The following is a 24,215-nucleotide window of genomic DNA, read 5'->3' as shown; positions in this document are numbered from 1 at the left end:
TTTTTATATTATATTATTGTTAGCAATAATACGACAAACTTTGCTTAACAATCGTCGGTGAATTCAATACAAGTATATGCAACAAATTGACTACGAAAAATAAAAGAACGATAAACTCTAAAACTTGAAGTCAATCGGTTGAAAAATTTCTGGAAATTATGAGTCTGACCAACTTAAAATAAGTAGTATTAAAATAACAGTGTTTTAGATTTTGACTAGTAGAAAATCGTAAACAGTATTTTAAAATTCCTAAAACTTAAACTCGAAAACCGATTTTTTCCCGTCATAATCTTTTGAGACATAATTTTTCAAGTTCGGAAATTCTAGGGTCAACTAATTCCTTACAGTACAAATTAAATCGAAAGTACTTGAAAAAAGCGATTTAACGCCTTTAGACTATTTTTTATTGGGCTATATTAAAGCTATGTCTATACAGACAAGTCCGCTTCAGTTGACGAATTAGATAACAGCATTGAACCATTTTTTCTTGAGATGCCGGCCGAAATGTTGGAAAGAGTATGCCAAAGTTGGACTAAGCTGATGGAATATTTCAGGCGCAGTCAAGGTCAACATTTGCATAATATAATTTTGAAACATTAAATTATATAGACCTTACTATCGATTCAGTAAAGATTTTATGCATTTTTCTGAATTGTATGTGTATTTTTTTGAACAACTTTTTCATAGCTTTTAAAAAATCACACTTTATAACCATTCTCAAGTACGAGTTCAAAAAATATTCAACAGTACCGTATCAAAAAATTTGTACACTAAGGGATTCTACAGGTCAGCTTGTAAGTTCCGAAAACTACTATATTTTAAGTATTTCGGATAGAGTTTGTTAGCACTTGACTTGATACTTGATACTTGATACTTGATACTTGATACTTGATACTTGATACTTGATACTTGATACTTGATACTTGATACTTGATACTTGATACTTGATACTTGATACTTGATACTTGATACTTGATACTTGATACTTGATACTTGATACTTGATACTTGATACTTGATACTTGATACTTGATACTTGATACTTGATACTTGATACTTGATACTTGATACTTGATACTTGATACTTGATACTTGATACTTGATACTTGATACTTGATACTTGATACTTGATACTTGATACTTGATACTTGATACTTGATACTTGATACTTGATACTTGATACTTGATACTTGATACTTGATACTTGATACTTGATACTTGATACTTGATACTTGATACTTGATACTTGATACTTGATACTTGATACTTGATACTTGATACTTGATACTTGATACTTGATACTTGATACTTGATACTTGATACTTGATACTTGATACTTGATACTTGATACTTGATACTTGATACTTGATACTTGATACTTGATACTTGATACTTGATACTTGATACTTGATACTTGATACTTGATACTTGATACTTGATACTTGATACTTGATACTTGATACTTGATACTTGATACTTGATACTTGATACTTGATACTTGATACTTGATACTTGATACTTGATACTTGATACTTGATACTTGATACTTGATACTTGATACTTGATACTTGATACTTGATACTTGATACTTGATACTTGATACTTGATACTTGATACTTGATACTTGATACTTGATACTTGATACTTGATACTTGATACTTGATACTTGATACTTGATACTTGATACTTGATACTTGATACTTGATACTTGATACTTGATACTTGATACTTGATACTTGATACTTGATACTTGATACTTGATACTTGATGCTTGATACTTGATACTTGATACTTGATACTTGATACTTGAAACTTGATACTTGATACTTGATACTTGATACTTGATACTTGATACTTGATTTTTGTACAAAAAAAACATCAAGACACTGATGTAATAGCACTCGAGAAGTTGTTAATCATATTGAGTATTTAAGTAAATTTTGGATAGCTTCTAAGACTTAAGAAGTACTACATCATTGTAGAAATACCTTAGACACTATTGAAGCTAGTAGAGATTAATAAACCGATTGCTCATAAACCAGTTTTATATGCAGCTGACCTCCGATATCTTCAACATAAGAGACATACTTTAAAACAGCTGCATGTCGAAGTCATTGACTCTAGTCGTCAATAAAAACATTATTATTAGCCTTGGTCCTTGAAAATCGTACAGTTAATTGTTAAACTCCAAAATAAATATTTTTTATTTGTTGATTAGCTATATTCACGAGTATGTTTTTGTATAATTCAATTGGCAATAACTCGCCTTTATGATGAAAATAAAAAACATAAAAAGAGTACTTAGTAATTTGATGACACGAATGCTTTACCAAAGTGCTGCAAGCTGAGTAAGTCAACAAATTGACTACGTCAACTGTGGAGCCATTAGTTAGGTGCCCACATTGGTCAAGTACTCTTTGGATGGGTCAACCTGTTGAATAATTCAAAAATAAATCACACACAAAATTATACATAAAATATCGTGCTATTGACGTTTTGGCTCCGAAGTACTTAAATCAAAAATGAATAAAATTTTTGTTATAAGTACGAGCATAGGTATGCCATATGAATATTTTGTGATATATGACCCTCGCATCAGGGTCTTTAAGTACAAAACAAAAACAATTATTATAAAATTACTGTACTTCAAGCTAACTGGAGCTGAAACATATAAATAAATATTATGTGCTATTTGCTGTGCAATAGTGATCATAGTCAATATAAAATTATATTGACTATATTATTATTTAAAAAAAAATATTGTTCAAAGATGTCAATTAAGTTTTCAATTCAATCTGCCAGAGGTTAACTTTTATATTTTTATTTTTTATTCTGTTTCAAGTTGTTTACTGATTTGTATTTTTTATGACTGTAGGTATGCCAAGATTTTGTTGTATTAATAAGAAAAATAATTAAGCTTTTTCTAAGCCTAGTTTTGAAAAAAAAATTAATACAAATATTTTTATAAAATTGATGTTAAAAAGTAAAGTACAACCACTCGTTTTTATATGTAGCTTGCATGATCTCCTTGACTTAATTAAAATGTGCGTGTAAAAAAGTTAAAAGTTACCCTAGTTATTGAGATACGAGAGTGAGTAAAGATAGATACATAGGTACGAGTACATAGTTATAGGAAGGTAGGTGAGATAAAATAAAAGCCAGTATTTCAAACCAAAATTGAGCATTTTAAATATTGATGATTGAGTGCAATAATTATAGTTTTCAGTTTCAGGTTTGCGTCAGTAAATCTGTCACTGCTGTGTTGATATATGCGTATATGCCGCACATACCTCAATTTATAGTGATTTATGGTTTGGAATATTTCTGTGGGTGATTTTAAGAGAGATAGAATGAAAATGATCCAAGTGATTATCTTACACAGGTTCAAGATGCACTTCACAAGATTAAAGACACGATTAAGTACCTTGTTAAACTTGGTTCTTCTGTAAAATCAAAAAATGCATGGGAGTCAAGTGATTATAAGGAGGATTATAAAGAGTCTTTTGTCCTTGTTAAAACACTTAAATATGAAACACGGATTGAAAAATTTTAAAGAAGCCTTGTGGATGTCAAAGATAAGGGTTTTGTTTTGCAAGTCATACTGAAAGGATTTGGTGTAAATAAATACACGAATGAAAAATATTTTGTAAAGTCAATAAGATTTCTTAATGGAATAGTTTTTAAATAATTGTTTTCTGGCAAAACTAAGAGAAAGATTATTTTTTTTAAGTACATACATATCTGCACATACATATATATAATATCTTATCGATATTTTTGATTTGTATTCCTTAGCAAATAGTCCAGGAACATAATGGCTGAATCACATACACGCTTCAGCTTCGGCTTCGTCTCCGTTACGTTAGGCCCGCTTCGAGGTTGCTTTGAATGACATTTCTATTATTTCATCCCTCCAAAGAGCAAATATTTTGTTTGTTGACATTTTTTTCCTGCTGATGAGCTGTCAGACAAAGCAAATGTTCAGAAAATTGAACTAGAGCTTCCGTTTGGAGTCACATTACGTTACATTACATTCTTTTCCTTACGATTGTCAAACAAAACGTGAGGTCGAAGCTACATTGTGATAGCATGCATTGAATTCCTATGGCTGAACTCGTAAACGTCAGGCGAAGCCGAAGCTGAAGCGTGTATGTGATTCAGCCATAAGATACTCACAAACAAACTGTTTTAAAACTGCAAGAAAATGGGTCATTTTTATAATAATTTTTAGAGATTAAAGGGGTTATTGTAAGCCTTAAAAACAGTTAAATTGTTAGGAAAATAGGTTAACCTTCCCACCCAAAACTTGCTGTTAGCTATTATTCTATAGTATACGAATAAATAGATTTTAGTTTTATGTTTATTCATGTTTTTTCTCAAGAAAGAAAGAAGTGAATAAGTAAGACCGTTTTTGACACTAAACACTTTATTTTTATACAAAAAGTCAGGACGTAAATTGATAAGAGATAAGTACCATTAAGCTATTACAATAACGTGATTCTTTGAAAATTGAATAACAAAGATTTCACTTTCTGCTGAATATTAAGCCATGACTGTAACTGTTTACACTAGACATGATGTTCATATATATTGAGACGAAAATCAGTAAAATATTGAACCATGATCATCACTTAAAAAATATAGTCTATCTGTTCGCACTCTCCGGAATGTAATGAACATGGCCGGATTTAAAGAGTAAAGTTAAACAAGGAACAGCGAATGGAAAAATAAACGTGATTTTATATACACATTTTAAAACGTCAATTTCAAACAAAAACACATTTAAAAAATAAGGCCAGTGTATGTGTTACGTTGCGAATTGATTGCACTTACGTTTATATTTATAGGCAATGAAACAATAGTTATTTTATAGGAATAGTTCCCTAACCATAATATTTCACCGCAAAACTTTTTTATTTGTTTCCAAGTGAAAGCTAAGGTCTATTAAAATGATTCACAATAAGTTCAAGACTTTTAAAATAAAATTCGTGAAGTTATAGATATAAAACAGTTGCAATTGTGCGAATTGATTTTATCAAAAGGAAATGGTACTGAAGCCGTGGCGGTTATTTACATTGTTGAGGGCATGCATTTCTCTTTACAATTAAATAAGCGTCCATTTATTTCTTTTAAAAATACAAAAGTCATAGTGGAAGACCTTGTTGGAAAACTCTATAGTTTAGACTGGAACCAAAAATTATACCTATAATGTCTATGGATACAAAGGTCATCGAAAAATGTCTTTTTTGTATGCCAAGAAAAAATACTAATTGAGCTTTGAGTTAAGCGCGATTTGATTTATCCCAAATATTGCTATTTAAATAACGCCCAACTTCTTAAGGGCACACTCAAGGGGATTTTCAGTACCCATTATATGACAAGACATAATGTGAACATAAGATAAGGAAGGGAGGGTTTGAAAGGAAATGTCGATGCACATTGGTTTTGAAATCCTGAATATTGCAATGACTGGGAAAGGCAAAGTGTGGTAAAGCATTTTAAATTCACGTAGTACAGCTAAAGAACAAATCTCTGTAATTGAAATTATGACAGAAGTTGAACTCGAGGGCATTGTGATGAGCATTTCTTCATTCGCGAGTGCAGCTCACATGGATATTTCTTTAGAACATAATCCGTTAAAAAAATTAAAAAGGGTGAGACAAGACACTTGATGATACTATTACTAATCAATTTGAAAGCTTAACGTTCAATACTATACCAGAAACCTCAGTAAGTTAAATGAATGCGACGTTTTGACGAAATTATGTGTGTGATCCATACCAAAAGTTTCGAGACTTTCAGTGTTCTTGATACAAGTGCTACCTATGAATAGCGTCAAAGGTAAATTATGTTTTTGACGCATTAAATTGTTCTTAGTTTTTATTCCTAATTTAAAGAAGGCTGTTTGGTCAGAATTTAATGAGCTTACCATACATTTCTATTGTTGATCAACATCTGAAGAGCAGTATTGTGAGTCGAAAAACAGATGTGATAATCTGAAGGTAGTATTGTCAGAAATGAATGTAAGTGCAATAGAAGTTTCATCCAGCAGATCATTCATAAAATAACAAAGTGTGTCGGAGTCAGAACAGAACCCTGGGGTACACCAATACTTATTTTGTGTTTCTCAGACTTAAAACCATCTAAATAAACGGTCCAAAAGGTAATTTCTAAGGAGGGATTCATGAAAACCGAAGGCACACATTTTCGATAAGAGTGCCTAGAGACAAACAAATCAATAATTTTACTTTCTCTGAAACGATGTAAAGATTTGTTTTCATTATCCCGTGAAATAAACCATTAGATCGCCAGTGCTTCCAAAGCCGTACTGTCAATCATTTAAAAGCCTTAGTTCCTTAAGATATTTCTTGAGCTGATAGCTAATCAGCGTTTTCATGACCTTGGCATTGGCACAATTTTTTTTAAATAAGTCTATGGATATTGAGATCTGTCTGTATAAGTGACGATATTGTTGACACAATGGTAGACAGAAAGGGGAGAGGTGTAGGTGTCATGAATCCCCCCTGAAAGATAATTTTGTTTTTATTTTCTTAGGAACTCTGTTAAATTCAAAACTATCGTATTTCGTAACTGGATACTATGAAAAAATAATTTGTATTTTACATCCTTAAACGTTGTTTGTTGAAAGTACTACTTTTAACTGAGGACTGGACCAAGAACATAATATAAACCGTAAATTCAGCACTTTTTCAACAAGTCATCACAAATTCATCAACTTTTGACCAATGGAAGATCCAGGGGAGTGGGGTTATATGAGCGTTAAAGCTTATACAGTTAAGTAGTATGTATAATAACAAATTTCATCGAAAGATTAGTTAGTAATTTAACGGCATATTCCAAAAACCGGGATGCTGTCAAAAGCAACTACAATTTTTGTTTCACACAATTTAGAATTTGGAAAAACTTTAGTAATGCTTTAAATTGTTTTCATAAAATTTGTTTCTAATCGTCAAATTGATATTCAGTTGTCTTTTAATTCCTGAAACTTGCCTTCAATTGCCTCTAAAAAATTCGTAATTCGTAAAAAATTTCGAACTCGAGCTTTTAATTAAACATAACATTATGATTGTAAAAAAGTCGAAAAAAGTGGGTCCTTCGATTCCGTCCGTCTGTCTGTCCTGGACCCTACACCGATCTCAAAGCATTGTGTCAATTGACTTCAAACTGGGAAATTAAGGTTATACGCCGATTAGCGTAAGCCTTTTTTTAATTTTTTTAATAAAAAAAAAACAGTAGTCCCCATACAATTTTCTTCTTAAAAAAATCTAAATTTTAGATTTTTTATGTTATATTGATTTGTGTTTACAAAATTCTATATCTCAGAAAGGGGTAACCTTGTAAAATGTATGATTATTAGCACTAAACAACTGCATACCAAAAATAATTGTAAGACAAAATTTGTAAAAATGTAAATATAAAAATTTAAAAATTTAAAAATCAATTTAAAAAAACACGCTATCTTGACAAAAAAAAAAAATTAATCGTAGCTTTTTTAAAATGTAACAAATATTTTTAAACAGACTTTTGGAAGGCTTTAGTAAGTTCAGTCGTGCATTTTATTTCTTTAAAAATTGATTTCTTTGTTGAATACAAACACTTTTAAGGTCTTAAAAAATTAAATAAATCTACTTTTTGAAGTGAATTTGCTTTGGATGGATAATTTGTTAGTGTCACACAAAAGTTTCTTCCCAACTTATTTGTATACCTTGATTTATTGTTATTTAATTTTTAGTTTTTTTGTTTTAAGTTTTGTTGAATCCTTTAAGTTCTAAATATTTTCTGGCACCTACGAGAAAGCACACTGATACGCTTATTGATTCTCGAAAATTGAATTCGAAAAAAACTAAGACAAAAAATGCTTTTTTTTGTAATTGTTTATTTGTGTTCCCTTTCAGAGTCTAACAATTTGAATCTTAGTTAAATAAACATAAAAACTATCACATTATTTTTTTCTTCAAATCAGATTCTGTCTCATTTTTTTTTTTTTTTTAAATTTTGGTAGCGTTCTTCGGATTAATAGAAATGGAAACAAAAAAAGAGGCTGGGATGCGACCCACACTGATATCTTTCCAACCAGTCTGTTGATTTTTCTTGATTAAAAGGCTTACAGGTTTTCGTTTTTTGCTAAAAAAGTTGTCAATTGAATTATTCTAAAAAATTTAAAAATTAATAAAAATATTTTTCATATGATGAAATAGTTTGATTTCAAAATATATTTTCGGCAACGAGATTTTTTAGTCGTTAACCATTTTTTACCTATTTTAGTAGCATTTCTGAAAAAAATTTATTTCTTATAGAAACAAATACAAATTGGATGAATAAAACTAATTTGAAGTCAATACCTTCTACTTCTATTGTTCAAGTAATATCGAGAACCACACATCATTTTTACCAAATGTTCGTACTGTTACTGTAGATTCTATTTTTTATGAAAAAAACTTACTGTTGCATTTTTACCAAAAATTCACTGAATGTCAAAAACAATATTTTTATTTACGTTTGTAACCAAAATTTAAAATTTTTGAAAACACATTTGAGTCGAAAATCAATTTTCACGAACTTTTAGAAATTCTTTTTAAGGTTTTTATTTTTTGTTAAAAATTACAGAGTGTTAAAAACAATATTTCTTATAAGATAAGATTAGATGTAAGTCAAAATCTCAAAGTTTTGAAATGATATTTAAGTCGAAAATCAATTTTTACGTACATACTTTTGTTAATTATTTTTTGTAAGAAAACTGTCAATTCGATTTTTCTCACAATGTTACCGACTGTTAAAAACGTTAGTTTTTGTTGAAAAAAATTGTTTTGGAGATAAAATCATTTTTTAATTTGGTAAAATTTTCGACGTGAACAATTTTTCTATTCATTTTTTTAGTTTAAAAAAAATAGTTGATTGATTTTTTTTCAAAAAATATACTTGTGTGGTATCACGTTGCAATATATTATTAAAAAGTTTAATTGAAGTCTCTTAGGTCTATTTAAGTCTATTAAGGCTATGGTAAAAAAAACACCCACGAAATTTTTTTGAGAGCCCTACCTGCATCTTTCTTCATTGTTATCTGTATAACAAATTTTATTTGCAGTCGATATCTCTACTGGTTCTTGAGCTATGGAAGACGAAAAAACATGGGGAACGTACATTCGAACGCACAGACATCTTTCTAAAAATCTTTTATTTTTAATCTTTTATTAGGGACCTTGAAACGTCGAGAAATAACAAAATTTTCAATTTGACAAATCGGAACCATTATACAATAACTTCCTATGGAAAGTTAAAAAGTATACATTCTTAAAAAAAGGGCTACGGGTCAAAACAATTACATTACATTCCTGCGTGAAATGCACCGAAAACTCTCTAAACTATTGTGTTTTAGCTCTTAAATATGGCATATTTAGAAAACTGTTGAAATGCTTACATATGTAGGGAGTTTCCAAATTAAAAAGTTAGACCATACCTTGCTGGACAATAACGTTGTAAAATAATATTATTACTAAAGTTGTTACCTAGCGCTTGAAATGTTTAAATATAAGGTTAACACTCCTCCTGATTAAAAGTACTTGTCTTGACATAATCGATTTATAGACAAAATATTTTAGAAGCGCTACACATACGAATGTAGCAGATTTCGGTTTCCGTTAATTAATTTTATTTACAATTTTGTTCAGCTTTTTGTTTTCTATATTTTAATATTTACTATCGATGAATGTAAAAAAGTCATATTATTATTAGATAGCCACGTATGGTGTTAAAATTATATCTAAATACTCATAGTTGCTTTAAGATGTTCAAATATCTTATGTTTAAATAAAATATCAAACATAAAAACAAACTGTTTGAAGCTGGATGTTGGACTTTCATCTCTGTTCAAAAAAAAAAGTAAAAAACATAAACAAATTTACCCTAGGCTAACACTTTTATAATCAAAATAAACGACCACACCAAACGCAGAAAGCTCATTTGATCAAACAGATTAAATCATAAAACACCAATTGAGCTCTAACCAAGCAACAATTTTGCAATAAATCCTACAACAAATAATAATAGTACAATCGCACGATAAGCTATAAGTAGATATGCAAACAATAAATTACAAACAAAAAAATAAACAATATAAACTATTACGAACATGTACAGTAGACGTATGTACCTACATACATAGATAAAACCAAAAATAAAAATAAAAATACATTAAAAAAAAAAATTATAAAAGAAAACAAAACTCACCATTATTATCGTCATCTTGCAAATGATGTTTCAACTGATGTAAATGCGCATAGAAGTGATGATGATGCAGTACACATGCCAAATCGGTGCAATTTAACATTTTTCCAGACTTTACTAATCTTGGCTATGATTCCCTGCAAATGACAACAATAAAGAGAAAACACAAATAAATTATAAAATTTCTCTTCCAGAAACAAAAATTAAAATTAAAAAAAAAGAAAACAATAAAAGTCTCATTCATTGCCCGCCAAAAAGATTTACAAAAATAAAAATAAACGAAAAGTACATTAAAACGCCATTACTGGTTTGGGTTTACTGGGATATTACTTAAGACACACAGCCCGTAAAATGACACTCGTTAAGCTCTTAGTGTGACCTGAGCCGAACCGAGCTGTTTGTTGTTCGTTTTTGGGTTTCAGTTCGGCTCGGCATAACGCTGCTGGAATAAACTGTCAAAATAATTGTATCCATTAGTTGCTAGTCAGTCAGTCAGTCAGTCTATACGAAAAAATGAAACCAGTTTTTAACTTTAAAGTTAATAACAAAATAAAAATAAAAATTTGTATATGTAAAGTCAAGTCCAGTATAGCCATTAGCCCCGATAACTAACAGGCACCGTTATAACTTAAACTTGCACGCATGCGCGATGTGGCCAATCTTAATTTTGTGAATAGTGCTGCGCTGAACTAAGCTAAGCTGAGCTGCGCAGGCGTGTGCTAACTTTAATTGCTACACGGAGATGGGTTGCGTAAAATATAAATTAAAAATGTTAATGCGATAATTTTGTGATGAAAATCGTAATAGCAATCACGAAATTGAAACTTAAACTGAACTTGCAAACAAAAAATTAAGTCTGGTTCAAGTTAAACACTTATCCCTGCCGCCCGCGCCCCTGAACTTATGTCGTTGAAGTTGAAAATGAGTATATTTGTTTTCAGTTTTGTTAAATGGAGAAATTTCGAAAATGAAAATGAAATATCTCCATGTCTAACTTAGTTTAGCCATTAGATTACTTTTTTGAGTCCTGTCTTCTGACGTTAACGTCTGAAGCAGCTTTATCTAGGTAAACAAACAAGCTTTCAGATTTATGACATTAGAAAATGTATGACAACAACTATACTCAGGTGGTTGTGTAGAAATTAATTTATCTCCGCAATACAACGCCGGCTTACAGAAAAACCATTAAGCTGACAAGAGGTTTTAAATTAAGAAAATCTCCTTTGGGAGAGAAATTCACTAACAACAATAAAAAAGCAATGCAGGTGCTAACAGCGCACCTTCACTTAAACCACCATCGCATAGCGAATAGTCATTCGCCGCATCACATCAAACTTCAAAAGAGATGCGCGATCTGTTGGTTTGCCTTTGGTTTATTATTATGATAAGTGATTGCAAATTTATGTATTATGTCTAGAGAGAGAACTTTCGTATCGGATTGAAGCGATCTCAAAGCAGGATTTTCCTGTCTTGACTTATTGCAGTAATAATACTGATATTGATGGGGGAGATATCAAAATTATTGGTTCCACGTCCACACCGCACCAAACCTACCCAACCATAAACACGACCTTGACTTATCAACGAGATTTCAAGTTTTGATATTCCTTACGGTCTTACAGTGGGATGTTAACTATCAAAAAATTGAAAAGGGTTTTATTTGCAATAGAAAATCAAAATTTAAGTTTTTTTTTGAACTATTATAGATATCTACTTGGGAAATGATTCTAAATGTACAGGGGCTACTGGAACACCCTAGGTATTCAATTTAAGCTTTTAGCGGGTGTTGGAGGCATTGTGCTAACAAACTGCCATTTTGTCAGCTGTCAAGTATTTTATTTTTAGTTTAGTTTGGCATTTCAAAAATTGAGGTCACAATTTCACCTAATAAGATGTTGATCTAGTGAATGACCCCAAAACAAGATTGACGTTGATCCCAATTTTCATAAGCGAATAAATGGTCAGATATAGTGTCAGAAGTGTTAAATAGCCATTGGAAATAAGACCCCTATAAGATAACGTGATATGCCAGAAATTTCCTGTATTTATTATATTGCCAGAAGATTATCTTTGACATACAAAAACAGTAATGTCAATTTAAAAAAAAAAACATCTTTGCTTTATTCTACATTTCAAATTTCTACACCTCTACAAAACAGCCTTTATTTTTCAAATGTAGTTTAAATATAAAAATGGTTTTGTCGTTCTTTACCAATTGAATCTTAAAAGATTTTGTAAATAATTAATATTCCAATTAAAGTGAAATTTGTGCAGGGAAAAACGGACAACGATCTACGTGTATGTACATGGAATGTGCGCTCACTCAACCGGCCACGCAAAGCAGAGCAGCTTGCAGATGCACTCGCTGAAATTAAAGCTGAAGTGACAGCTCTCCAGGAAATGCGATGGAATGGGACAAGCAGTAAGAAGATTGAAGGTTGTGATTTCTACCACGGGAAGTGTCTACTGGATGGGAGGAAGCGCTTATTTGGATGTGGTTTTGCTGTCAGAGGGAAACTAAGGCAAAGAGTTTTAAGCTTTCGGAAGTAAGCGAAAGAGTGACGACAATCCACATTGAGGCCAAATTCCACCACCTGAGTCTTATTAGCGCGCATAACCCGACGGAAGAGATAGATGATAATACCAAAGAAGAATTCTACGAGCTCCTCGCAAAAACTTATAAGAAACGTCCCAAAAACTGCGTTGGTAAGGAAAGCATCCTTCGTAAGTCAATCGGAAGACATAGTCTAAACGATATCACGTCTGGAAACGACTTCCTAGCCGAGAAAAACAGTTGAGTTGCACCAGATTCCCTAGCTCAGATATCCACAAAATTACTTGGCGGTCACCCGATGATTGAACCTTCAACCAAATTGATCATGTTGCTATTGACGGAAGACACTCCTCTAGCATACTTGATGTTTGTACATATATTCCGACCACTGCCCGTACGAATATCCATGGAAGCTCTTAGGCGAACTACAACCACGAGTAGAAGATTCATCGTCGAAAGACTGCTGCAGGAGGATACCGCCAATGAATTTGCAAACCGAATATCCCAAGAGCTTAAGAGAAACCCTACAATGGACGAGATGTGCCCAGAGACCCACCGACAGCTCTGCAAACAATCCATCAGGAATGCTGCAAAAGAGGTGAAAGGTTTCTTACAGCCACGACCAAGGAACCCTTGGTTTGACTACGAATGTGCTCACGCAAACAAAGCCAAAACAGAGGCATACAGATTGTGCCAGCTAAGAAGGACACGATCTTCCCGCCAGCTCTACGACGACAAGAGAAGGGATGAGAACCGCTTCGTCAGAAGAAAGAAAAAAGCCCATGAGCAGCTTGAAGTCGAGGAGATCCAGCAATGTTTTAACAGGAAACATGTGTGGGGCTTTTATAGAAGAGTACAAAAAGCAACGGAATTCACTAGCCATCCTGGAGCATGCAAAGTTAAGGAGGGGAATACTGTAGTCAAGACGCAGTCAATGCTTAAAATCTGGAGAAATCATTTGAACCAGGTGCTTAATGGTGATGAAGTCAACGATTCCGCCAGCGAGCAGCCACGTCAAATCCATTTGGTTGACGATCTAGAGTTCCACCTACCCAACCAGAGTGAGATCAAACTAGCCATCACCAGGCTGAAGTCGAACAAAGTGGCCAGTGATGACGGTCTGCAGGCGGAGCTTTTTAAGTACGCTGGAGCAGATCTAGCACTGGCTTGTTACTAAAACTTGGTCGGAAGAAAGCATGCCCGGCAAGTGGAACTTAAGCACCATCTGCCCGATCCATACAAAAGGTGACCGCCTACTCTGTGCCAACTACAGAGGCATTAGCCTTAAACATCGCATACAATATCCTGTCGAGCGTATTATTTGAACGCCTGAAGCCATTTACTGACGAACTTATTGGCCCTTCCAGTGTGGCTTCAGGCCTGGAAAATCTACCATCGACCAAATTTTCACTCTACGCCAAATCCTGGAAAAAAACCCAAGAACATTGCATCGAAACACACAATCTTTGCATTGATTTTAAAGCAGCTTATGACAGTGTTGACAGTAACGAACTATACTGTGCCATGTTGAATTTTGGCATCCCTGCCAAACTGATATGACTTATCAGGATGACGTTGGAAAATGCTCGTTGTTGCTTCAAAATTGGAAGAGACTCAACTGAAAACTTCGAAACCACCAGAGGACTTCGACAAGGCGATGCGCTGTCATGTAGCTGCTTCAATAATGTTCCTGAAATAGTGGTGCGCCAATGAAAGAGACATTTTATCTTGAACATACTGATAAAATCGACATTATGGGAAGAACCAAACGAGCAGGCTCTAATATCGAGTCTTAGGGGAAAAAAATGGGTCTTGACATTAAAGAGGACAAAACAAAGTATTTACTGTCGTCAAATAGAATTGATTTACACCGTAGACTTGGTCAAAACGTGACAATTGACTGGTATAACTTCGAGGTGGTAAACGAATTTGTATATCTGGGCACTGCTTTTAGTTCGGCAAATGACTACAGCGTAGATATCAGACGTAGAATTACCCTTCCTAATCGCTGTTTATTTTGCCTAAGTAAGGAGTTGAGGAATAAGGCCCTATCGCAAAGTACCAAAGAGACACTGTACAAAACCTTAATCTTCCCAGTCTTGCTGTATGGTGCAGAAGCATGGACTCTCTCCCGGATGGATGAAAGATCTCTTGGTATCTTCGAGTGGAAGGGAACGATCTATGATAGGGTATGTGTCGACAGGCAAAGTAACATCTAGCGGAGAAGATATAATCCTGAGTTATACGAGCGACTTGCCACTGTTCAAAAAACTGCGTGCCCAACGCTTAAGATGGCTGGGGCATGTTGAACATCAAAGCTCCAGCCCGTAAGGTGTTGTACGCCAAGTCTGAGGAAACAAGAACCAGAGTCAGGCCTTATCTTCGGTCAAGTGATCAAGTTGAGGCCGACGCACGTCAACTTGTTATTCGAAACTGGAGGCAGCAAGCTAGAGATCGAGTAAGCTGGCGAAAGTTATTTCTTGAGGCCCAGGAGCACAATAAACAAATCAATATAATTCCTATCTTCAATACAGAGATCAAATATTTGCAGTTTTTCAACAGATTTTACCGAGGATATCGAGATGTTCAGTCTCCTCGATGCAAGTGCCATCTATGGATAATGGCAAAGGGGCTATATCTCGCTTTAACGATACAAGCCAGCATTGGATTTTTGAAGCATTAAATTCCACACGCTTTTTTATTCCAGATTGTAAAATGCTGTTTAGGTCGGAATTTATTGAGCTTATCATATTTTGTCCTTGCAGTTCCACATCCGAAGAAGAGGAATGTGAATCTGAAAACGAATTTGAAAAGCTAAGATTACTATCGTCAGCGAAACAATGTATTGGATTAGAAGTTGCAGACAGGAGATCATTAATAAAAATGAGAAAGAGTGTTGGAGATAGAACAGAGCCCTGGGGCACACCAGAATTTATTTTGTGGTTTTCAGGCTTGAACTCATGAATACTACTTGTATTGAACGATGCGAAAGGTAATTACTAATCTAATGAAGCAGGGATTTCTGAAAACCGAAAGCACGCACTTTCGATAAGATAGCCTGATGCCAAACCCTATCAAATACTTTTGAAATATCAAGTGCAATAATCTTACTTCTTCCAAAACGATGTAACGATTTGCTCCACTCTTCGGTGAAATGAACCATGAGATCACCAGTGGACCTATTGCTACGAAAACCGTACTGCCGGTCATTAAGAAGCTTTCGATCTTTGAGATATTTCTTGAGCTGATAATTTATCAGCGTTTCCATTAACTTGGAAAGAAGGGACGTAAGTGCAATCGGTCGGTAATTAGAGGGTGGGGAAGATTCGCCTTCTTTGGGAATAGGTTAGGCAAATGCTGTTTTCCATTCACTCGGAACGAGACCTGAGGAGTAGGACAGATGAAAAAGCTTACGGAGTGGTTTTGCCAGCGTTGAAAACGCCTCTTCAGAACAATAGAAGGGATATCATCCCCAGGACTCTCGCCACGAACTGCTAAGCGAACTGCCCAGCAAAAAGGAGGTTAGCTTTCTCAAGAGAGCTAACAAATGGAGTTTAATTTGTAGATATAAACGACATTCTGGGGACAAAACCTATAGATTCTATTTTTTCTATTAAAAAATGCATTTACCTTTTGGTAGAAGTCGATAAGATTAAACTGCTAAAATTAGAGTAGGAATTTTTTCTAGGAAAAAGTTTTTCATTTTTTAAAAGTTGCCTTTCCAAGGCTAGCTTTCTTGTTACAATTTCATCAAAGATGGTAATTTATGAATTTTAGTGTGAAAGCATTGAATTCAATTTTTTATAAAATAATAAAAATACGTTTACGCCCAGCTACACCACTTTTATTTCATTCTTTCTTATTTGCTGGTTGTTAAGTATCTTACCTACCTAAAGATTATTTTTGCAAACTCAAAATTTTGACATACAGGAATTTAATGTTAATTTTTGGACTATAAACTACTCCACTGTAGACAAAATATAAATTGTATAGGAATATTATTAACTGTGTGACTACTAAAAAGTTAATTATAAATTTTGTGTTGACATGCGAATGAATCTTTATAAAGATACATAAAATTTGCCTTTTAAACAACAGCAAAAAAATACAATTTATTTATTCAAGATGTACTATCACTAAGTACCTTTATACATACGTAGGTATCTACATATGTCATTATAGGGGCTACCGATCGGTCATTTACTTATAAAATAATAATGTTTGCTGAATATTGCAAATATTGAGATTGAGATGATGCCCTGATGATGATGATGATGAATATGATGCTGTGAAATCGAATAAGCCAAGCCTTATAGTAGTTTGAATAATTAAGATAAGAGCATCCGCAATGATGCAATGTAAATTATTTGTTTATTTTTTTTATTTAAATTATTTGTACAGTGACTCAGGTATATAGAGTAAGGTATAAAGGTGATTTATGGATTTTCAACGAGATCTAGAGCAAATGATGTGTTGAGAGGAATACAAAGAAAACGAAGGTCACAGCGTCAGTGCGAGCTGCGATGTGAGTGACAGGTTTTAAGTATCTTCTTTTTTTTTTGTTAAAACAAAAACGACATAAGTGATGGTACGAACTATGAAATTGTTTATGATGTTAAATTGTCATAATATAACTATTATTTTTGTTTTTGTTGAAAAATAATTGAACAAATATACCTGAAACGTTTAAGACACAGAAAAGAGGTTTTTGTGTGAAGGCTGTAAGTTTTTAGCTTGAAAGATTATGCAACTTCTACTATTATAAGTTCACTAACAAATTTTAACTTCCCAAAATTTCACTTTCCAATATTCAAAACTCATAAAATTTGCACTGAAAGTCGGCTTTTTCATTAAACTGATGATATATTTAATTTCTCAAAGACCTTGCCGGGGGCTTAATTGTTCTTAAGGGTTTTTTGTTGATACAAAAATCTACATTTATTTTATTTATATTTTAAATTCACACATCAATAAAGAAAAATATGCAATTTCCGATCGATTCATTAAAACTTTAATCTCATGTCTCCCCTACATTATTTTAATAACATAAAAACTCAATAATAATAATTAATTCATCTTTCGGATCAGTCATATTCAACCTCATAAATTTGCCTTATGACAGTGCTTTTATTTTTCATAAATTTCATATTCATTTATTTAAATTTTTTGAAAATATACAAAAATACCTATGAAAAATAAAATCATCATCATTTCACACCCGATCAAACTTTTACTTTCATTTTAACCAGAATAATGATCATTGGCGTCACAATTGTCACAATAGATTTTATATCTATGGTCGTAAATTTATTCATAAGATTATATTGAAACGAGTTCTTCACGTACTTATCTACTTTAAGATGACTACCATATTTTTTAAATCCTAACGATACTACTCTAAATTCAAGTAGATTAACGTTCATACTTTTGAGATAGAGTCGTCAATCAATATTAAAATATTTATAAAAAAGGTGACAGAAATTTACAAGAAAGAAAGTTAACACTTAACTTATATGAAGTGTCAATAAAAACAACAATTTGATGAATGCATTGATGCATAAAACAAAAAACTTTTATTCAATTTCTAAAATGATCATAGAAACACGAATAAATGTTGTTTCTTTGTACATATTTGTAAAACAAAGTGGTCATAAGAGGATTGTATAATTTTGACAAAACAAATACAAATTTCAATCTTCTACATTTTTGGCAAACATCAATAAGAAATAGAAAGTTAATCAAATTATCAAAAAGCAAACAAATAAAACTCCTTAAATGTGGGAATATTTTGGTAATACAAATTGGCCTTATGGATTATGGTAATAAGTCATCATTTTTGTAGTAGAAAACAGTTAATGGTTTATTACCAAATTTCTATGCTACTTTATGAATTTAATGTTTGTCTTATGTAATGTGATATCCGTTTCTGAAGTGCGAAGGCGTTAAAATATGGTGAATTTTATTTGATATATTTGAAAATCAAAATTTTAACAATGTTATTGCGAAACTTTCATAATTTTTAAAAGTCATTCATCCCAAATCAATTTAATATATGTGTTTGTATTTAATGATTCGAAAATTAATAAATACATTTGATGCTAACTCTTTTCTCTACAAACTCTATAACAGTCGATAACTGTCGATCATCTCTAATGGAGATGGCACAACAGTTTAATATTCTCCTTTTCTGGGTGCCGGGCCATAGAAACATTCCAGGTAGCTGTAAGGCAGATGAACTCGCCAGGGACGGTACAGTGCAGCTCATGCTACCACGTTGGATCATGCCGGCATACCACTCGCTACTTGTAAACTGTTGCTAATGAAAACAAACACCAGGTGGAACAACATCACCACGTGTCAGGTCACAAAAAACATCCGGCCAACACTAGATTTAAAACATTCAAGGTGCTTGCTTTCTCTAAGCAGATCGCATATAATCTCGATAATAGGTGTCATAACCGGACTCTGTCTAATAGGAAGGCACGCCAAGCAACTAGGCGTATTCTCAAATGACTTTTGCAGAAGCTGTATGGACGAGGAAGAGGAGGAAACAGTTCTTCATCTTCTCTGTACATGCCCTGTTCTGGATCGAAAACGCAAGAATTAGTGAGCATTGAATCATATTATCAGAAATGGGCTGTTATGTGAACAATACTTATGACTCCCCATTGCATTGGTGCCAATTAAAAGATGCGCTTTGTATTTTTTTGGCAATAATCGTTTATCTTTTAAATAACTTTGAAGATTCAACGAACATAAAATTGAAGTTAAAGTTTTTTCTGTCGAAATATTTGAGAATTTAAACAACTTTAGTATCATTCTTCAAGTTATACAACTCTTAACTGTTTACTGATACTGATTTTTGTTCATTCAAATCATTTGAACTCAAGTTCATACAATTTTGACCCAAAAATCTATTTTTGTTAATTTTTGTTAGTACTTTATTTTTATTTTGTTTAAATTAAACTCTCCTTTAAAATTTTCTAAAATGTTTGCCAGATTTAAAAATTGTTTTGAATTTAATATTGTTTCTTTTTATACAAATTTTGGAGCTGAAAAATATTCTGTATGTATTTTTTTGGTTTTATTTTAATTCATTTTTTTTGTATTGCTCTTAGAAAACAGAAAATCCAACATACTTAAATTTCAAATACCGAAATTAAATGCAAATTTTTTTATTTTATACAATTTTCGGGGATTTGACTGCTGATCATTTAGGATCAAAACTTTTAATTAAAATTGATTATTTATTATAAAGTACCCGTGGCATGATGGTTAGTGCGTTGGACTATCATGCCCGAGGTATTGGGTTCGATGCCTGCCTATGCCATCTAAAGTTTTTTCACGGATACAGCCTCTTGCGAGGAATTGACAAATTTGGCAAGAGTAATTCTTGTCAAGAAAAGGATTCGGCTTAAAACTGTAGGTCCCTCCATCCCTGAAAACATTACTCGCACACAGCAATCGTTGAGAGTTGTAAGTCACTACGCCCTAGTTCTCAACGAACTGTTGCGACCCCCAATTTATTTATTAATTTAATTACAGAAAATATCAAAGTACATATATTTACGATAAAACTCTTGCAACAAAATCATAAGTGTTGAAAAAGGACTCAAGATCTTCTGTATACAAAAATCTTGAGTCTGCCGCGAAAGATAATGAAAGTTAAAAATACGCCTAGTTCTTAATTCACTAATGTTTAATATTAATTAAATTTTTGAAAGGTTATATTGAAGCAACGTTTTGTAAATGAAATATAATTGCTTTTGAATGGCTCTTTTATTACCATCTACATCCCACGAAACTTTTTGAACAATTCCCATAGACACATTCATACCAAACCTAGATTCCAATTAATATTTCTGCATAGCAAAACAGTCACACCATTTGTATAACAATTATTGTTTTTTAATCCTGCCATCATAGAAAATTCTTCTTCGTATTTAAAACTGTCGCGTAAAAAATGGGTACATACCACACCCCTTGAGGATATATTCTCAGATGTTCTTTTTACACCTTCTAATACAAGTCATCAACAACTTGCACTCTGTTGAATTTCATCATTCTACATGAATCAGAAATACGTCTAAAAAAAGGATACCAATTAATAGAAAAATAGGTGGATATCACGCCTCATAATTGAATAACCTCACATTTTCGATTATTTTCTTCGTGCACACATCAATTCTTTTCACTCTGCCTAATTTAATTGTTTTATAACATTCAGAAGTGTTAATATCAACTCATAATTGGTTTATGAACGAACTCCTACTGAGTGCAAAATGTTTGTGCTTTAATATGCACACCGAAAATTTTACTGAATTCCATTATTCTACAACACTTAGAAGTTTTTTTTAAAATAATGTTTAGTATATTTTTGTGGGTGGAAACCACGCCCTCTAAATTAAAAATCACAATTTTTTGATTTCTTCCTTTCCTTGCATCACTTCTTTTATGGAAAAATTTCAACATTCTGCTATACCGGGAAGGTCTCCAAACTTTTGAAGATGATGGTCAATCAATCGGTTAGATTTTTTTTTGATTTGTGAAGTACTGTATCTCAGAGGGGTCAAAAGCCGGATAAGATTGTTTTTGCAATTAGTTAGTCGTGCTTTAATTGGATGTCGCAATTTTTTTATTATAAGTGCATAAGGATGTTGTTAATCTTATTATTAGTGAGGTTTCGAAAGGAAGGCTAAGGCATATTGATTTCGGGTTCCTAAATATTGCAATAACAAGAACAGAAATATTTTCGAGAGGTATTCTATACTCGTATTACATGGTTAAAGAACGAATCTCTCCGCTAAACAGTTTTACGAAAATTCAGCTTCAGGGTATACTGATAAGATCTCCCAGATGTGTGAATACAACAGTTGAATGGCTTAAGCATAGAGATAAAAGTTAAAGGATGAGACAACAGACATTGATGTTCTAGCGATGATGTGAATCATAAAGTGTTATTTCAAACAGGGAGATACAAAGCCTTTAAAATAATGCCTACTTCATTTAAATGATTACAATCAATTGATTGCTGCCAAATGATTGTGAAAAAATGATTGCTATCAATATTTGAAGTCTCAATCTCTAATGCCCAATTTCACAGTGAAAGTTTAAACTTAAGATCAGGTGAACCTGAACTTAAGTTTAAATTTGAAGTTCAACTCCTCTAGTTTCACAGTGTGCTCTGAACTTCAGTTCAATTGAACGTAGTTTAATTAAATTGTATGAAAAGAATTTGGTAGCATTGTAAGTCATGTAACGTAATGTAAGCAATATGTAGCTGTTCATCGTTTTTTCTTTCTCGCTCTGAAGCGAGGAACACGTGAAACAGCAACAGATATTTTGTGTTTTGTTGACAATCGGGGAAAATTTATTTATTTATTTTTTTATAATGAAGTTCAGTGTTTTGTTTTTCCTTTTTTTTCAATAAATTTTATTTGTTAAAATGAAAAAAATCCTGTTGATAATATAGGAAACCTTCTTTTCCATACTCCATACGAGCGTTCAACACAATTTCTTGTTCTTATCTGAATAATCTGAAAATATGAAAATGGCAGCTATTCTGACAACTGTTGTAGTGTCTAAACGTTGAACTGAGGTTAAACGGCAGAATACTGGCGTTTAACTTAAACTACAGAATGAACTCAGTTCAAGGTTTAAACGAAAGTGTGAAACCGAATAAATTGTTGAACTGAAGTTTAAACCAAAACCGAAGTTTAAACTTCTACTGTGAAATTGGGGGTAAGTGACTTTAATGAATGCAATTCTTTAGTTCAATTCTATAAATTAATTGCATTCACAAAAGATTTTAATACTTGTTAGCCTACTCAAGACCATGCTTCTATAGAGCACAGGATCCATGCCAAAGAAATATTAACCATTGTTATGAATCCGTTTGACCTTCATTATATTAGCTTTATTAGAAATAACAATGATAATTTGTAGTAATATCCTCAAAAACAAAACCACATAAAAACTATACTTTCTTAGTTTGAAGAAACAAGCTTCAGCTAAGGCCTGTCAGTTGAGTTACGTTAGATCAAGACTCAAAAGTACATCTTTATGGGATCTGCTGAATTTATTGTACATATTCGATAAAAACCGAAATTAGTTGATTCCACTAAAGTTCCTATTTGTCCAGAATCTGAAAATCAAAGAAATTTATTTCTTATGTAACTTTTATTAAAAAAGCATATTTAAGCAGAAACCGGTACGTTAAATAATAAACATTTAATTTTAAAAAAATCTAAGTCCAATCACTTTTACTTAATTTCTTACGGGGTACATTTAATACAGTTCAACTATAATACTCGTGCTTCTAAGAATGCCAATTAATATACCCGGTAGTTCAGATTGAGACATACTGTCAAGTATACAAATTTTTTCTTCAGCCGTACTATACGAATGTGGAACCACACTCTGTATTTTGCAGTCAGTTCAATTTTCAGGAATTAAAAAAGAATTTACATTCCAACCTCCAATCAAAACCTCTCCCTCTTTCCTATTATTTACAGCATGTTTAATGTATAATAAGGGTATTAGAATTGAATAAGGTGTAGCCCCCTCGTTTCCCAGTAGAGAGGGTTGATTAAACAAGAAAACTTAAACCTGTGAATCGATGGTTGCATTATACGCCGACGCACGGCTGAAAGATGTTACTGGTGTTTGCACGAACTAACTCATTTAGACGTCCTTATTTCAGCAGTGTCTTCCAACCAAAGATCTTAGCAGTGACGAAAACTTCTAGACAAATTGCTGTGATGGCAATACCAAAAACTGATCCTACCTTCTTCATTGGCCGCCAAACGGCAATCAAAACAATTTTTGGCAACGAAATCAAATTAAATCTTGTGACTTGCTGTCGCTTTGGGCTCTGTTGGGTTCCTGGTCACAAGAAAAAGGTAATAAATTTAAAAAAAATAGGTTCAAGACTTGACCTAAGTCAGTCAGATTCATACGTTCAGTGTAATCTAAAACAGGTAATAGAAAATTAAGAAACATCTTTCTCGGATGACACTTCTTCGATGACCTGAATGAGCTCTCTTTCATTCCAAGCAGAAACTTGTTCACTTCACCAAATCTGTGGCTTATAAATTTTGAATACCTTTCTATCCAGCCGACCAACAGGCAAGAAATCTCTCCCTTAAAACATCAAATAATGGTACAGGACGACATTGATAGTACGGACAAATGGCTGATTGATCAATTTTACACTGCGATAGTGATAGCCAAAGTACAGATACCATGCCCATACACCATTAGTTGCCGTCCTTGCTTTTTACATTACCTAAAATAAGCCAATGCGAATTAACTTAACTAGTACATACACAAACCACTGGCTTACCAAAATGACCCACTAGAGACTGCATGGTGCCATTGCTCCTACCAGTCTGGGGGGGGGGGTTTACGAATGGTCT

The 24,215-nt window shown here is 32.7% G+C and overlaps 1 protein-coding gene across 2 annotated transcripts in view; it reads right to left on the bottom strand.

Annotated features, from left to right (window-relative positions):
- The window catches only part of LOC129942950 (probable serine/threonine-protein kinase fhkB), a 430,564-nt gene that overhangs the window by 329,413 nt on the left and 76,936 nt on the right, over nt 1-24,215 (bottom strand). For both annotated transcript variants that reach the window (XM_056052143.1, XM_056052160.1), the window contains exon 2: nt 10,248-10,381. In XM_056052143.1, coding sequence (XP_055908118.1) covers nt 10,248-10,347 — 100 coding nt within the window. In that variant the 5' untranslated portion in view covers nt 10,348-10,381. The remainder of the gene's footprint in view (nt 1-10,247; nt 10,382-24,215) is intronic.

The sequence above is a fragment of the Eupeodes corollae genome, chromosome 1, assembly GCF_945859685.1.
Source record: "Eupeodes corollae chromosome 1, idEupCoro1.1, whole genome shotgun sequence".
NCBI lineage: Eukaryota > Metazoa > Arthropoda > Insecta > Diptera > Syrphidae > Eupeodes > Eupeodes corollae.
This window is presented reverse-complemented; position numbering and strand designations above follow the sequence as displayed.